This window comes from Salminus brasiliensis, chromosome 7 (assembly GCF_030463535.1).
Source record: "Salminus brasiliensis chromosome 7, fSalBra1.hap2, whole genome shotgun sequence".
Taxonomy (NCBI): domain Eukaryota; kingdom Metazoa; phylum Chordata; class Actinopteri; order Characiformes; family Bryconidae; genus Salminus; species Salminus brasiliensis.
In genome coordinates this window covers 28,456,830-28,473,999 of record NC_132884.1, presented here as the reverse complement: position 1 = coordinate 28,473,999, position 17,170 = coordinate 28,456,830, and the positions used below count along the sequence as shown (strand labels likewise).

At 40.1% G+C, this 17,170-nt stretch overlaps 1 protein-coding gene and 1 non-coding gene across 4 annotated transcripts in view; one reads left to right on the top strand and one right to left on the bottom strand.

The window, feature by feature from the left end:
* Nucleotides 1-14,346, top strand: part of tns2b (tensin 2b) — a 28,835-nt gene extending 14,489 nt beyond the window's left edge. For 2 of the 3 annotated variants that reach the window (XM_072684405.1, XM_072684407.1), the window contains 23 exons: nt 626-658; nt 889-920; nt 1,036-1,219; nt 1,336-1,386; nt 1,777-1,899; nt 2,185-2,249; nt 2,346-2,429; nt 3,693-3,805; nt 3,909-3,969; nt 4,069-4,144; nt 4,319-4,448; nt 4,536-4,601; nt 4,722-4,838; nt 5,083-6,405; nt 6,558-6,627; nt 6,817-7,703; nt 7,824-8,048; nt 8,134-8,211; nt 9,299-9,376; nt 9,644-9,809; nt 9,934-10,002; nt 10,427-10,456; nt 12,569-14,346. In XM_072684405.1, coding sequence (XP_072540506.1) covers nt 626-658; nt 889-920; nt 1,036-1,219; nt 1,336-1,386; nt 1,777-1,899; nt 2,185-2,249; nt 2,346-2,429; nt 3,693-3,805; nt 3,909-3,969; nt 4,069-4,144; nt 4,319-4,448; nt 4,536-4,601; nt 4,722-4,838; nt 5,083-6,405; nt 6,558-6,627; nt 6,817-7,703; nt 7,824-8,048; nt 8,134-8,211; nt 9,299-9,376; nt 9,644-9,809; nt 9,934-10,002; nt 10,427-10,456; nt 12,569-12,716 — 4,209 coding nt within the window. In that variant the 3' untranslated portion in view covers nt 12,717-14,346. The remainder of the gene's footprint in view (nt 1-625; nt 659-888; nt 921-1,035; nt 1,220-1,335; nt 1,387-1,776; nt 1,900-2,184; nt 2,250-2,345; nt 2,430-3,692; nt 3,806-3,908; nt 3,970-4,068; nt 4,145-4,318; nt 4,449-4,535; nt 4,602-4,721; nt 4,839-5,082; nt 6,406-6,557; nt 6,628-6,816; nt 7,704-7,823; nt 8,049-8,133; nt 8,212-9,298; nt 9,377-9,643; nt 9,810-9,933; nt 10,003-10,426; nt 10,457-12,568) is intronic. The other variant, XM_072684406.1, reaches the window with a different exon arrangement.
* A 2,748-nt stretch (nt 14,347-17,094) lies between these two features.
* Nucleotides 17,095-17,166, bottom strand: trnaq-uug (transfer RNA glutamine (anticodon UUG)). Its single transcript has one exon. It is a non-coding gene; the product is annotated as a tRNA-Gln (tRNA).
* Between the last annotated feature and the right edge of the window lie 4 nt (nt 17,167-17,170).

The window sequence follows — 17,170 nt, the reverse complement described above, 5'->3', positions numbered from 1 at the left end:
ATTTCAAGTTCGTACTAAATAGAGACTTCATAAGTCCCATAAACACCAAGTTTAATATGATAAATGAAGTGAAGGTGTGGTGGAAGAAGTGACCTTCTTTTTTAGTCATTTATTTTAGTTTAATAAATGGCTTCATGTTTGCGCTCAGGAAAGTTCAGTCAACATATAGAACGAAGGAAATGTAAAAAAAAATCAGATATGGATACTTGATGCTAGAAGGTCATTACATCTTAACTTAAATGACATTTAATATGCTCATTATTTCACTTTAGAAATGTCATAATTTGCTCTAGTATTGGTATGATCTCTAATTTGTTGAAACAGTGTTCTCCAACCCTCCTGTAGAGCTACCTTTCTGCAGGTTTCAGCTCCAACCCAAATCTAACACACCTCGTTCAACTAATCAAGGACTTGTGAAGGCAGTAATTAGTTGGATCAGGTGGGTGGATTAAGGTTGGATCCAAAGTTTGGGGAAACCTAGCTCTCACTCAATTTGTGACCACTGAGTCTGAATCTGTCGAAAGGCCCCACTTGAATAGAGATGCTGTTCCAAATGTACAGATGGAGAAATGTTGGAAGTGTTGAAGGTAGTTAATCTTTTTCTGACTATCTGAATGTCTTTCAGGTCTCTGGGCCCGGTGCTACAGCTGCAGATTCTGTAAGTAAAGCTTTGCCCTCAGTACCTGCTTTTCACAGGCCTGTCATTTCTCAGCAAAGTCATAGAATCTTTGTAATATTGCACTGAATGCATTTTGCTAAGAGTGCAGTCAAGAGTACCCGAAGCCAGAAGCACACTGTGTTGGGCTGTGAAGTGTATCAGATCTATTTGGGTCATATGTCACTTACCTGTATTTTCATACCCTGTGCTCTGTTTCTTTCTTTTTACAGTTGTTCCAAAGCCAGAAAAAAACCCCTCCCAGGTACAGAAAATACCGCACTAGTGAATGAATGATGGCAGAAGACATGCTCATTGTTTCAAAGAAAGCAAAGCAAGTTATCTAAATCTTATATATGTGCCCCGTCTGTCTGGTAAAGGGCTGACTGTGTGGAAGGAGTGATGGACAAAGTAATGGAGAGTCGTTATGACTTTGACCTGATCTACATCACAGAGAGAATCATCTCTGTCTTCTTCCTGCCCCATTTGGATGAGCACCATTACCGCAGCAACCTAAAGGAAGTGGCAGCCATGCTAAAATCTAAGCATCAGGATAAGTTTATGGTCAGTTTTTTTTATTATTCTCCAGTCATAATCCAGCACCTTCATTAGCTGATGATTAAAAAAACACGTAAGTGGTTGTTTGCAGAGATTTATGAATGTATTCCATATTCTGTCAGGTCATCAATCTGTCTGAGAAACGTCACGACATCTGCAGATTAAACCCCAAGGTATGAATTCTGACACCACATCAGATGATCTTAATCTGTTACTAAATGCCTCGTTACACTGTTAGCAAACAGGTTCTTTGATTTAGTTATACCTCTATGTAGAACCACACATTTAAAGGATGTAGCCCACACTTTCTTCCTCAGGTACATAAGAAGGGTTCTATATAAGAACCCTGAGAGACGAAAAAAGATGGTTCTTTGCCTGGTTAAATGGTTCTTCATAAACAGAAATGTGTTTGTGTTTTTTAAACAAATGTGTGTATAAAGCATCAAACAGGATTCCTCTATTGTTATGAATCAAATAATTATTTATATAATTACTATTTTTTCTGTTCATTTTTCAAAGCTCATTTTGAAGTTTAGTCTTGCTCTCTCTGCTCTCTCTCTCAGGTGGAGGAGTTTGGTTGGCCAGATCTGCATGCTCCTCCTTTGGATAAAATATGCACTGTATGTAAAGCTATGGAGGCCTGGCTAAACTCAGACCCCTGCAATGTTGTCGTTCTTCACTGCAAGGTAAGGGTTTATGGTTATTGTGTGCTTGAAATTGTTGAAAACCAGTTCAGTTATTTCCCCACCCTTGTCCTGGAGTGCCTGGCGGTTTCCCTGCTCTAAAAAACACTTGGTCCAACTAATAATCTCACTATTAGGGCCTGCCTGAGTTGAAATGGGTGTGTTAGAGCAGGAGAACAATACATGCAGAAAAGATCTCCAAGTTCTCCAAGACCACTGTTGTTGTTGTTACTTTATTGATGTCTATCAATAACAAATACATTCATGTCTATTCATCTTTTTTATCAGGGGAACAAAGGAAAAACAGGAGTGATAATAGCAGCTTACATGCACTACAGCAAGATCTCAGCTGGGTAAACACTCACACACACATGCAAATTTATAGACTTACTGTGGTAGCGCACACATTGTTATGACAGCTTCGTTTCCACATGTTCGTGGTTTTGCAGGGCAGAGCAAGCACTGACCACTGTTGCCATGAGAAAATTCTGTGAGGACAAAATCTCCCCCTCTCTACAGCCATCACAAAACAGGTATGTGCTCGCCATGCCCACCCTACAGCCTCTCCAATCAGGTACTGTCACAAGCTTAAAGGCACAGTTCGCAAAAATAATTGACCTCAAATCGATGAATCAGTCAGCTAAATTGAGATTAATGTCTGAAGTTTGCTTCTTCAGTTTGCATTGGTGACATTTATATTTATGGTCATAATTGAATAAAATGCATTGCAATTGAGAGTTCAGGGGCAAGAGCATAATTTAGGTATGCAATGATAATTAGAGGAATTAGAGGAACTCCCATTACAAAACAAAAAAAAAATGTGAAATTGTGTTCATGTCTTCATTTAGCAACTTTTTAAAGAAACAGATAAGCACCAGCCGGTTGACTTGCCCAGTCAGGGTAATTCTAGGCATGAACTAACAACTTTTGCAGAACCTGTCACTGCAATACAAAAGAACTAAAATATAATCGAGTTTACCTGTACTACATAAAACATGAACAGCATGTCCATCCCTTCAATTATAGTCTCATATACATGTTGGAGTAAAATCTAATTGTTATAGCTGATAGATATAGTTGTTATAGTCTAGATAGCTGTAGCTATAACTATTTAGTACACAGTGTATTCTATGAGGTTCAGCTTTGATGGCTATGGCAGAAATACTGAGTGTATCTAGCTCATATCTTATTATATGAAGAGAAAATAGCTTTTAAAATATGTCAATCTAAAGACAAAACACATACAATTCAGTCCAGCATGAAAATGGATGATAGGGTCTTGTGTGCTATTTATGCTGAACTAGCATTAGCATCCAATGCTGAGCAACTTAACTGAGCAGTCACACAAGCTTTTCTGGCCAAAATGTTTTCTGGCATTCAACAAAAATATCATTCTTAGGGGGTGTAGATCATGAAATTTGATCAATTTCCTGTGTAGCTTGAAGTGAATGACTCAAGAGCTGCAGTGTGTCAATGTACTTCTGTTTTTTCTCAGCTTTCAGACAGTGAAATCATTTTACAACATTACAACACAGTGGATATAATAACTGATGCACATTCTATTCAATGAGGGAAATAAGGTTAAGGAACAGCTAAAGGATGGCTTTTTTATTTACAGCAATTTTGATCATGAGAAAAGGGTCTACCGTGCAGTTACAATGCCTGTTAGAGGGCTAAATGAGAGACCCATGATCAGGAAGAAGTAGATAAGGAGATGGATTTTTGGACCTGAAAATCAAAAGAGCACATCATCTATAGAATACTACCTGATTACTTGTATTTTCTATTACCGACAGGTATATTTATTACTTTGCTGGGCTTCTGTCGGGCACAATCAAGATAAACAGCTCTCCTCTGCTCCTGCAGCAAGTTCATATTCCAGCACTACCAAACTACCAGCCAGGTGGAGGTATACACATACAGTAGACATGTTGTGTATGATGTTAGAAATAGTTTTGGAAATAGCCTACCAAATACCATAAACTGATGTACACTATTTTTTATTTTCTTAGGTTATGCGCCTTTCCTGAAGATCTACCAGTCTCTGAAGCTGGTGTATACCTCAGCTATATAGTAAATCTGCTTGTTCTTTTACTGTTTCACTAGTCTGATATGTAGATATATGACCACTATATGTGTGACCTCTTTGTTTGTGTATCTTGTGTGCTGTAGCAATATTGAAGAGTCCAGGGGCAAAACACTGCGTATCAGTATTGAACCAGCTCTACAGCTGAAGGGGGACATTATGGTAAGGAATATTCTACAGTTTTAACATGATAAAGGATCCTTGCTTCGGTGCCATAAATAAGCTCACTAACACTATCCAACTACCAAAAATATAAAAGCCATATATGACATTATTAAAGTACCTGAAAGAATCTCCTCACGCTTCTTTTTGCCCCTTTTGTGCCACCCACCCCAGGTGAAGTGTTATCATCGTCGTGCAGGCATGTGTGAGAGGGAGTGTGTGTTTCGAGTACAATTTCATACCTGTACAGTTCACGGAGCTCAGCTGTGGTTTGGCAAAGGGGAACTTGACCATGCATGCACAGGTATAGACATATGCATGCACACAAAAATGATCATTTCCTTCATAAAACAGGTACTAATGTCATTTTATTTGTCTTTGTGGGTTGTAGATGAGCGGTACCCAGCTGATGCCACTGTAGAATTGGCTTTCTCCACTAGTCCAGAACTGGCCAAAGGTGCTCATTAAGCCATTTTTATCATCCCCATCCCTTCATTAGACCTCTGTCCATCTTTACTGACTACAGACAGTTTTAACTGAATTAAGAGGCTTATTATAATTATGTATCTGTGTGCAGGAGGGGATGCTCTGGAGAATGACCCTGGGGGCAGCATGGATTTCAGCTGTGCAGATCCTGTAGTGCGCTGGGACTCATATGAAAACTTTAATCTTCATCACCAGGACAGCATAGAGGGTTTGTATGCACATAAAACACACTTACTGGTCACACTTGACCTTCCAGCTTACACATTGAGCCAGGTACTATTGTCAAGTTCGACAAGTACTGAGGTTGACGTGAGGTTAAAATAAGAAAATTAATGCAAATAAACACTGAAATATGCAGGACAGAAATACTCCAGGACCATTGGCCTAAATCTTCCACTCCACATAAACACACACACAAAGTAACTTCTCCTTTGTCTTTACATGTTGTGTAGATATCTGTCACACTCGTGGGCCGCTGGATGGAAGCCTGTATGCTCAGGTGAAGAAGCGTCGTAATCCTGGCTCCGGTTCCTACAGCTGCAAACCTGGCATCAACCCTTCCACTCCCACCACCAGCCAGCCCTTCCAGCCCATCTCTCCCAGCTCAGACTCGGGACACTCCTCCACCCCCTCTGAGCTTCTGGAGGAGCCTCCCTTGCCTCCACCTCACAGAGATGACAGAGAGAGGGTCCAAGTGAGACAGAGTGAAAGAGAGAGGGACAGAGAGACAGCTATACTGGATGATGGTGAATGTTCTCCGCACCGAATGGCCAGCTCCTGTTGTGGGCGCCCATACTCCCAGCCTCAAGCATACTGTGTCCCTGACCTGCCCAGGGCACACCCTCAAACAGTTCGTCCCAAACACCACACTCTCCCCTGCAGCCTCACCTCGTCCCCTTTGACTGTCCATGAAGTGTGTGTGTCTCAGCCAGACCTCCCATGGAATAGAGGGCGCTGTCCACATCACACCTGCTCTCAACCAGCCCGGCCCTTTTATGCATACCCATCACAAGATGCACACACCCACTCGCCACTTATGCGCACTACTCGCTCTTCCCATGCACACACACTTCCTGCACAGACTCGTTTGTTTTATTCTGGGGAAGTATGCCCTCTGTTCCATTGCTCCACTAACTCTCATGGCCACACCCACATTCCACCCCCTCACCCCTCCCACCAGTCACTACCGGCCAGTCCTTACCGTGATTTACGCTTCAGCTCGGCTCCACCCACTTCCTGTTCCTGCAGGGACTGTGCCCACCTGTCGGATGACCTCACCCTCCACTCTCTCAGAGTAAACCAGTTTGAAAGTCTCCCTTGGTCTCGAGATGCAGGGTTTGGCTGCAGGAGGGAGGGGCCTGTGCACTGGGCTAGGGATGGAGGGATGGAGTCTCACTGGGACAGAGCTCAGGGGGCAGAGTACTGGCGGCACAGAACAGCAGTGCCACCAACAATGTCATCTTATGGACATGGACACTGCCATTCTCTCTCTAAACAAGACCCTCCTGTCTATGTAGTGGACCAGCGACCAGACAGCCCCTCCAGTTCATATCCAAGCCCCCACAGCAGTGGTTACCATAGCCCCCATCCTCCCTGTCCCTGTTCCCCTTCCCGGGTTCGAGAGAGTCCTGGCTATGCATCCATGGGCCATTCTCCAAATGCATCTCCTCTGGCTCTCACCCCATCCCCAAAAAGAGCCAGTCTTCCCCAGCATTCATATGTCCAGAGCCCACTATCCACTGGGGTGGAACACAGTGTCCATTGCAACCACACAGGTATGACACATGGCATGGATCACAGAAGCAATAGAGTTTAGGTGGTTTTGTAGATGGGAGGGTATTAGTTGAGCCAGGTATTGTAACATGACATAGTCATATTCAAACTTGTCTAATGATGTGTTATTTTGTGCACGTCTGTGATGATTCAGAAACAAAAAGTCCCCAAGGAGACTTGGAGGAAGATCACAATGAGGATCTTTCTCTGAAAGACAAAAACAGGTGGGTGTAATATCAGTTTCTGCCACCTTGAAATATCCCTTACATCGTACTGTAGATGATGTGTCTGTGTCCACTTGTGTATATTTAAGTGTTTGCAGTAAAAGCTCAGTTGTGGATTTAGACTAATAGATGTGCTTATATACTCAGTCCACTGCTCAGCATTTACCAGAATTCCTCTGTGATATCTAGTGCAGAAGCACCACTGGAGCAAGACGATCCAGACCAGAGAGGCCTCACGCAAGCAGAGCCTTTTCCCAGACATGCCTTTACAGAAAGCACTGCTCCTATGGAGGCTGAGCTCATCGAAGAGTCACAGGACTCTGAGACAAAGGATCCAGCTGTGACAGAGTCCACATCCTCGACAACCTTCTCAAGTGATCATCGCCCAAACTCCGACCTGCCACCCACATCTCTGGGGACAGAGTCTCCCGTACCTGTTGTGCAAGTACAAGAGAACAGCTCAGTGCTGCCTGCAAACAACGATCGCCAAGAGATGGAACAGAACAAGGATGTATGTCTACGACCAATCCTCAAATCCTCTTCATCATCTCCTCAACCTTCTACCTGTGCTTCAGAGAGAAGCTCCTCCTCTGAGCTTCCTTTACTTGCCATCGGTGCTGAGGGTCATAGACTGACCCCTCTGACGGACAGAGCCTCATCCAATGAGGAGGGCAGCAGCAATGATTTGAGATCTCCTTCTCCAGTCCCTGATGGCTATATAACACCCTCATTCCCATTAGCATCACCCAGCTACCCTCTCCTAACAGTTCCTCATGTTCCATACACAGGATACACTGAAGTTACTATTCCTGCCTCTCCTCCTCTACCTCCCCTCCCTGAAAAACAGCATGCCCCTCCTTCTCAGGAGCCCCCTTCTGGCACCTCCGCAGCACTGTCCAACTTTTCCCCCAAAGTACAGGTCACCATCCCACCCACTGCAAATGAACTGATTCCCTCTTCCAGGCACAAAGGAGCACCCACTAAAGGAGTAGGGGAGCAAGAGAACCGTGTTAGCTCCAGGTTTGTGCAGGACAGCTCTAAGTTCTGGTACAAGCCTGGCATCTCCCGAGACCAGGGTGAGAGAAATTATCACATAAATTAATGCATATCTGTTAAGAAATGAGCAAATCATTCACAGTTGTTCTGTTACAAGTATATATGACCTCATTTATTTTGTGTTTTTCAATGCGTTCTAGCAATTGCTGTTCTGAAGGACAAGGAGCCTGGCTGTTTCCTGATAAGGGACAGCAAATCATTCCAAGGTGCATATGGATTGGCCCTCAAAGTAGCAATACCCCCATCCCATGTCATTACCCATGTCAGCACCTACAACTCTCAGGAGCAGCTGGTCAGGCACTTCTTGATTGAGAGTGGAGCGAAAGGAGTAAAAATCAAAGGCTGTCACAACGAAACCTACTTTGGTGAGAGGGAATGTTTTCGGCTATGTTGATGTCAGTGCCCCCTGTAGGCTCGTTTCTGACATCTCTGCACTTTTTTCATTTGCAGGCTCTCTGTCTGCACTAGTATATCATCACTCCATCGTACCTGTCTCTCTGCCCTGTACATTGCGCATCCCAGACAAAGGTCTGTTATTCACATCACACCTGATCCTGGTCCTAGTCCTGTGGTCCCCATGCTCTGCACATCTTAGGCCCCGTCCACACGTATCTGGATATTTCTAGGTTTTTGTCTGCGTTTTGGCCTCCCGTCCACACAAAAACACAGTTTTTGGTCACTAACAATACAGCTTTTAGAAAACCCTCTCCAAGGTGGAGATTTTTGAATAGCATTGTCATACAGAAGGGTAAAACCGAGTTAATTTCACAACACATGCATGTTTCTGACTGAATCTCAAATATCTCATTACTCCCTGTACTGTGAATCACATAACTAATACATTGTCTCATACATGCACATTGTCTACACACAGATAGCACGAGATTTCAGATTTTGACATATGAATAAATGTAAATACTGTTCTATTAAAAATCTATAATGCTCAATTTAGATTTAGAATCAGTAATTTCATAACTTGCATTGTTCACTACATAGGGAGTGATGTGTAATGTGGATGCAACCTCTTCCTTTTCTTCTTTCTTCATAGTATTTTGGTATTTCTCTTTATGAGGTACTGTCCCCTCATACAGGGCTAGCATGGTCATGCAAGTATTTTTGTGGATCAAAAATAGAGGGAGGAAAATCTCTGGTTTTGTCAATTATCCAGATATATGTGGACATAGCCTGTCCTTTTCTTGCTGTAACCCATCTGACCTAACACATGAGGAGCTTATTAATTGGTTACTGTGTTAAATCAGATGTGCTAGATAAGGGTGAGCACAAAAATACAAAAGCTGCGTCCCAAAGCCTGGGCTGTAACCAGGAAATGCTGCATTGCTTGGTCATTACGTCACTGAAGGCAGTTATGTTTCTGAGAAATAGAAGGACATACAGACTTTTCAGATGTGTGCAAATGAATTCTGAGGAGGAGCCTTTGTATACCAGTGCTAGCGAGGGATGTCTAACCTCGGTTGCGGCCTAGACTTCGGGACACAACAGTGTGAGGTCTCCAGGGCTGGGATTGGGAACCCCTGCAATATGTGCCAATTTACTTAAGCATGAACTCAAATATGTGTTTATAGGGGATTTGTGTTTGTTGGTCTGCATATTCTAGATCTTGTAGGAGAAATGCAGGATTTGCAGAGTGGCACCAACACCAGCACAGCTGCAGATCTGCTCAAACAGGGGGCTGGTAAGTGTCTATCTTGTCTAATCTAGTGTTTAATCTACTGATCCTTTGGTGCAGATCTGTTTATCATGCTTTATTTTTGAATTTAACATGTGTTTCAGCACAGAATGCCAATTTACTACCAAATTGAATTAGTTACATTAGAGTTTGAGATTCAGTCAAAATTCAGTGCCTGCATTGTTTTTGCTAGTTTCAGTGGCAATGGGTGAAAATGACTGTTTAAAAAAATGTTCTTTCTGTGTAGTAATTCTCAGTCTCTTTCTGTCTAAGCCTGTAACGTTCTCTACCTGAACTCGGTGGACATTGAGTCTTTGACTGGGCCACAAGCTATCGCCAAGGCAATAAAGTGCACTCTGACCCAGGACTGCCCATCAGCAACCATTGTCCACTTTAAAGTGTCAACACAGGGCATCACTCTTACAGACAATCAGCGCAGGTACATCCATACACACATATGTACAGTGCCACACACACATACATCCACTACATAGCATCTGTTGAGGCTAAACAGTCAACAGTGTATTTCCATCTGTTTCCTTGTCCTATCCATTTACACACAGGCTGTTCTTCAGGAGGCATTACCCTATCCATAGTGTCACTTTCAGCAGTGTGGATCCACAGGATCAAAGGTAAACTTTGATCTCACATTTACAGAGCTGTACTATGCAGTAATGAGAACTGCTGTAATTAGTCCTCCCACAAATTTTAATGAAGGAATGGGGTGGACATACTGTTGAGTCTTATGTTCATGACTGTTCAAAACTGCATTCAAGTCTATGGCAAGAAAAGGCCTCTCGTGATTAGTCATTGTTAACTCATACTGTAATAAATGCCTGCATTTCCAAAATGGTTTTGGTTAATTATGGTAGCTGTCATGGATTTGGCAGCTCTTGTTCATTATTTTTATATGAATAGGTATATGTAGATGTTTGCATCTTACTATAATGTTCTTGTTGTGGCCAGTGTCTTTCTCTGTCATGCAGTTTTCTTGCTTGCTCAGCTTGCTTTGCATATATATATATATGTATATGTATGTGTGCTTCTGTGTGCCAGGTGGACTAATGCTGACAAAACATCCAACAAGTAAGTCCTGCATATGGGCTGTTTTGTCAAGTGCATCTATGAGCATCTTAGTCTATGTATGCTGTCCAGTGTGTGAAGTTGTTTGCTTTGCGTGCTGTGAGCAGTGTGCGTTTCTCAAAAAATATCCCAGCCATACAAAGACATTCAACCTGCGCTATTTGTCATCTTATGTAATGTTCTGCAGCCCAGCATTGCATCCCCTCCGTCTCAAGATGAATGATTTCATATTCCTTTGTGTTTTCGTCCATCAGTGTTCTCTCACTACAGTGCATTACGCAAATATGTCATACAAATACTTTTCCCCCCTAGCAGTAATGTTAGCTGTCTGGCTTCCTTTAGCATTATCCAGCGTTATCCTTGGGAACCTGTTCCTTTGTCTTGTAGTTTTTCAATGTTCCAGTTGAAAAACATTTGAGGTTGTTGTCTTAAAATCAGAATATCTCACTCTAGAGACTATTGTCTATTGTGGCTACACTGTAGGATGCAAGTAGGAAGTTTTTAATTTTGTCTGATCATCAAAAATTAACCCATAGAAACTTGTGTGTATGATGATTTAGGCATGTACTGTACAGTGTGTGCAGAATTATTAGGCAAGTTGTATTTGAGAGGATTCTTTTTATTATTGAATAACAACTATGTTCTCAATCAACCCAAAAGACTCATAAATATCAAAGCTTAATATTTTTGGAAGTTGGAGTGGGTTATTTTTAGATTTGGCTATCTTAGGTGGATATCTGTTTGTGCAGGTAACTATTACTGTGCAGAATTATTAGGCAACTTAATAAAAAACAAATATATACCCATCTCTGCCCTTTACTGATCCAGCCTCAGGTCCATCCATCTGGCCCATCAAGAGTCACTCGCATTTCATCAGTCCATAAAACCTTAGAAAAATCAGTCTTAAGATATTTCTTGGCCCAGTCTTGATGTTTTATCTTATGTTTCTTGTTCACAGGCGGTCGTTTTTCAGCCTTCCTTGCCTTGGCCATGTCCCTGAGTATCGCACACCTTGTGCTTTTTGATACTCCAGTAACATTGCAGCTCTGAAATATGGCAAAACTGGTGGCAAATGGCATCTTGGCAGCTTCACGCTTGATTTTCCTCAATTCATGGGCAGTTATTTTGTGCCTTTTATTCCCAACACGTTTCTTTGTTGTCTATTTGCCATGAAACGCTTGATTGTTCGGTGATCACGCTTCAAAAGTTTGGCAATTTCAAGACTGCTGCATCCCTCTGCAAGACATCTCACAATTTTTGACTTTTCAGAGTCCGTCAAATCTCTCTTCTGACTCATTTTGCCAAAGGAAAGGAAGCTGCCTAATAATTAAGCACACCTTATATAGGGTGTTAATGTCATTAGACCACACCCCTTCTCATTACAGAGATGCACATCACCTGATTTACTTGATTGGTAGTTGGCTTTCAAGCCTATAGAGCTTGGAGTAGGACAACATGTATAAAAAGGATGATGTGATCAAAATACTCATTTGCCTAATAATTCTGCACACAGTGTAGATTACTTTAAGCCTTGTAGCTTCAGTGCTAAAACTAAAGACACAAACATCAGACACCAAACAGACAGATAGTAATAAAGAGTATAGTTTGATTGGGGTGGGTGGGACAAGAGCATAATTGCATAGGGGTAGGGGGGCGTCGGAAGGGGTTACTCACTGTTCCTCAGAGGATGATGTTGTTACCAAATATTTGGCACAAATTCGCTTTTTACTGATGAAAATGAATCTGTTTTTCTGTTTTTTTGTGTTTTATTCTGCAGTGTATTTTGATCATAGAGTTTTCAAATAGATATGATTAGTGAAAATCAGACTAATTCTGCTTTGCATCACGATTGTTGGTTTTGTTAATTGGTCATTTTTAATCAGTTCTGCAGAATTCAGCATGCAGGGGCTCTGTGAGATGTTTGCCTCATCTAGTGTAGTCGAGCTTACTGTGAGTGAACCCCATAGCTCACTTCCATACAGTGCAATAGGCACAATCACACCTATCAGGCATTTTAGACAATTTTGAAGAGTGATCTACGGCACGGTACGGTTTCCTAGAGTGAAAAAGGGCTGGCCTCTCACGCTTACTCTCTCTCTTCCTTTCTCCACGCAGGATGTTTGGGTTTGTAGCACGGCGCAGTGGTAGCAGTCAAGGAAATGCTTGTCATCTGTTTGCGGAACTTGACCCAGAACAGCCTGCCACTGCTATCGTCAATTTCATCAATAAAGTCATGCTGGGACCACAACAGCTGCGAAAGTAAGAGAAGAAAATAGGAAAGGAAGAGGGACAAAAAAGTAAACGAAACTAAATGGAATGGAACAGTTCAGAATTTTTTATTAATTTTTTAATTATGGATTTGTTCTTAAAATATAAATGAGTTTGTATTTATCATTCAATATAAAACGATTGTGTATTTATATAAAATGTTTAGCATTTTAAAGCCTTCTGACAATCCAGCTAAGATACTAAATCCGGTGATTTTAATTCAGTGAGCAATTTCACCTGAAAGGTAGTGCTGAAAGCAACTGCAAGTGAAGAATTTGTTGAAGATACAGATGTGGTGGCACCAACAGATGGAAAGGATATGACTGTCGCATCCAAAAAAAGTGTTTTTTTCAATGCAGAAAGCTGTTAGAAGGCAGTAAAATAGTAGATTGGTGTGTTACATTTGTGATGGGACTGTATGATTGTATCAGATTGGAGTAGAGGGTTTTCATATTAGTATATAAATGAGAGTGGCTTTGTTGACAGTGCTTCCCTGTGTTAAACTGCATTCTTATTCAATTTTTTTTGTTGTTGTTGTTTTCATTAAGATTAACTAAGTTTTTAGTGTTGTCTTCCTCATGATTCCAGTAAATACACTAATGTGAAGCTGTGATGTTTGTCCTGTGGTCCTGAACACCTTTGAGCTGTTTCATGCGAACTGAAGTATTGTTTTTGTTTGTTTTAGCAATCTAAATTATTTAACATTTTCATGCTTCAATGCTTGGTTATAAGTAGATTTGAATTAAAGGAGCAGAATGTAAGATTAAATGGGTAATCTGTATTTTACCTTCACACTCTTTAATGTTCCATAAGGTTCCTTAAGTGGTAAAATGTATTAGTTTGAACTCTTTCGCTACGTTAAAACAAAAAACAAAATGTCCTCCAAAAAAATGAGTACACTTTTATCTTCTCATCATTAGCATTTGTGCACTCCTGAAAAAAGGGCTTCTTCGATGCTTCTATAGTAAATGACGTGGTTCTGTATTGAAAACGACTACAGTTCAGAAGCTTTAATGGTTCTTTGCCTGGTTAAAGGGCCTGTAGCGTTTTGTTGACGGTTCTTCATAGAACCTTTTCAAAGTGGTTCTGTATAACATTAAAAACGGTCAAAGAGTCATTTGTGTAGATTTATTATTTGAGCTTTTTTTTCTACCCCTTTTTTGCTATATATAATTATTAAATTCTAATCTAATCTAATTACAGCAGTGACTCAAAATGGTGTTTTCTGTATATTAATTTTAATGTCAAGAATCACACATCTGTCAAGAACATTTGCTTTGTAAGATCTGCAACCATTCTTGCCAATACACTGTGTATGTTACACGGTTATTTTGATTTGAATGAAATTGATATTTGCTCCCTGTTTAGTTTATTTGTAGCTTTTCTACTAATACACACACACAACACATTTGTCAGAGCATTCAAGAGTAACTCTGTTATGTCAGTCAATCAGGGATTGTAGATGATATGTGATTGCATCCATCAGTGAAACATCCTGTAGCATTTGTTTTTGTCAGTTCACAGTATGATTGCCACTAAATGACCATAAAGCTTTATTTTTGTTTGTATGTTTGTTTATTTTCTAGTTATTAATATCAGTGTTTGTATCAGATATATTAATATATTTTCTGAAGGTTTTTTTGTGATTCTTTGGAATGAAAGAATAAATGAAAGACAATGAAACAATCCTATGATTATTTAACAAAACATATTGCACTGTTTTAAATGATGCAATTGTAATGTTTATAAAATTAGAAGCACATTAACTTCCAATAGGTAGCCTCCTCTTTGTCCAGCACTACTCACAAGAGACCATAAAGGGGGGGGGGTTGTTATCAGGGAGAAAATATATACAGTAAATACATGCTTGACTAAATGAATAATGTAAGGCATGTCTTTTCCCAAAAATAAACCGGGAAGTAAGAAGAAAATGAGTTTTTCATGCATGTTAATGTAACTAGATTATACATGTTATTTTTGGACCATTTCTATAGCTTCATTCAGCAGGATATGAGGCAGCTGGCATTTTACTTATATTGGAGAATTCTAATAAGAAAATGGAGATGTAAAGTTTAGTTCTGATTGTGAATGTACAATTGATGAGTCTGTTGCATAAACAAAATGACCTATAAACTAATTTATAAATCAAATTACATTAATTTGATGATATCAGTTGATCATGTTTCAGCTGTACTCTGTCCAAACATACAGTTGAAAAATAGAAAATATTTGCAAGACAAATCAGTTGACATATAATCTTTCTTTTAGACCTTAAATAAACACTGAGGACCACGGTGGATGGTAAAAATGTTTCAAGTATCTTTTTGCAATTTTAAATACTTTTACTTTCAAAGTTCTGAGACCTTAGTAAGACCTCAAACATGATGATTCTTACCATGTTTTCTCAAAAACTGTACAAAACAAACATAATACACTAATATTGCCTATTGCACTTGACTATTCACAGTCACAAGATGTTATAATAAGGAGTGACCAGACTTTTACCACAGTATAGGAACCATAGCAACCACAGTTTAATGTGTTGACCACACAGACCTTACTAGAAATTCATAATTATACAGCAATTGCTATAATATCAGGAATACCACACATAGTACCTTTGTACTTTGACTTGGTAGAAGCATAAAGAATACGTATGCTCTTAGAAAGGCCTTTATTTGAGTGATGCCATAGAAGAATCACACTTAGCTGCAATAGGAACCATGGTTGTAACAACATAGATATAAGAGTGTGAAGACTCTTTTAAAGCTCTAAAGAAGCTTCACCTGACATAAAGGTTCTTTACTAATTTAAAGGTTTTAAAATACTCTCACATCTCACACATGGAACCAAAGGTGTTTCTTCTCTGGCATCCCTCAAAGAGCCATTTGAAGGTTTTTAGTTTTAAGAGTGTAATATTTTACAAAAGTATCTCTACTTTCACAGTACAGGAGGTGTATTTTGTCCACCCCTGCACTGAACGCTCCTTAAGATTCTTTCAGGAAGGAGGTTGGCTAAACTGATGATAACTTAATGTATGCCATCCTAGATCATCTTTAGCACTGAACATAAAGTCTTTTGAAGGCCACGTTTCCTGCATTTTCTGTAATTTTGCAGGCAGTGCTTACAGGAACCGATATAAACTGCCACCAACTACAAGCCTCAGTTGCAGAGCCATTTTTTGGCGCCTAGGGAGCAGAGAAGGTTAAGAGTCTTGCTCAAACCTTGCTCAACACAACAGTGGCAGCTCAGTGTATCCAAGTATCAACTCTGTTATCAATATCCCAGTGCTCTAACCACTGCTCCCAGTTGTGATATAAATAAACACAAATTGTCCAAAGATATTCAGGCAATTCTTCTAAATAGTAAATTTAGTTACTGTAAAGTACAAGTATTTCAGCTTGAAATATCTTCTGCCGCACAAGTCTAAGATCACCATGCCCAGTGCCAAGTGTCAGCTAGAAGTGTACAAAGCCCTCCCAGCATTAAGCTCTTGGGCAGGAGCTGGGTTCTCTGAAGTGATGAGGCTCTAAAGAATACTACTGGGATGAGTTGGAAAACGGTTTGTGATCCATAACTAATAATCAAACATCTTTACCTGACCTCACTAATGTTCTTGTAACTGAATGCAGTCAACTGTTCACAGCAGTGGTGAATCATTTAAAAGGCCAACCCAACACTGATGAAACCTACTATAGGTAGTACATCCTTACAGAGTAAAGATGCATGAATTAAAGCACAGAATAAGGAGTTAAATAAACCCAGTACATATGAGTTTTAAGTAGGAAATAGAAACATTAAATTACCAAATATTTGTATTACTTATTTACTCTGTGTAATGCACAAAATAATCAGCCTAGTGCTTTTAATTAAGGATGTATTAAGGATTTATTGGGATCATAATTTCTCTTTAGTGCTCAGTGGCCACTTGCCATGTGCGTTTGACAGTACCTAATGAAGGACTATGTGTTTTTAGGTGCAGTTTGTCTATTGTGTACATGTGTTTTACACACTTTTTCTGCAGATACTTCAGATACAGATACACCACCCTAAAATTAATGTAATAAGGGTGTATATATATATGTGTGTGTGTGTGTGTGTATTATAATGTTAGTTTCTGCTCTTGTTTTGATATTCTCACTATTTCTGTGCTTTTTGTGCTGTTGAGACTTTCTCTTTGTGATTAATAATGTTAATGTTATCATTAATAATAATTAAACGTATCGTTGTCTCCAGGTCTGACATTTAAATTGCTCTAAATAACGTTTTTAAACATGTGAACAAGTAATATACGCCACAAATAACACATGTTAAATGATTTTGAACGTATTTTAAAGTTAATTTTATGAGGTTTATCAGCAACCAAAAGGACGAGGTCCCACCGAGATTTGAACTCGGATCGCTGGATTCAAAGTCCAGAGTGCTAACCATTACACCATGGGACCGCGC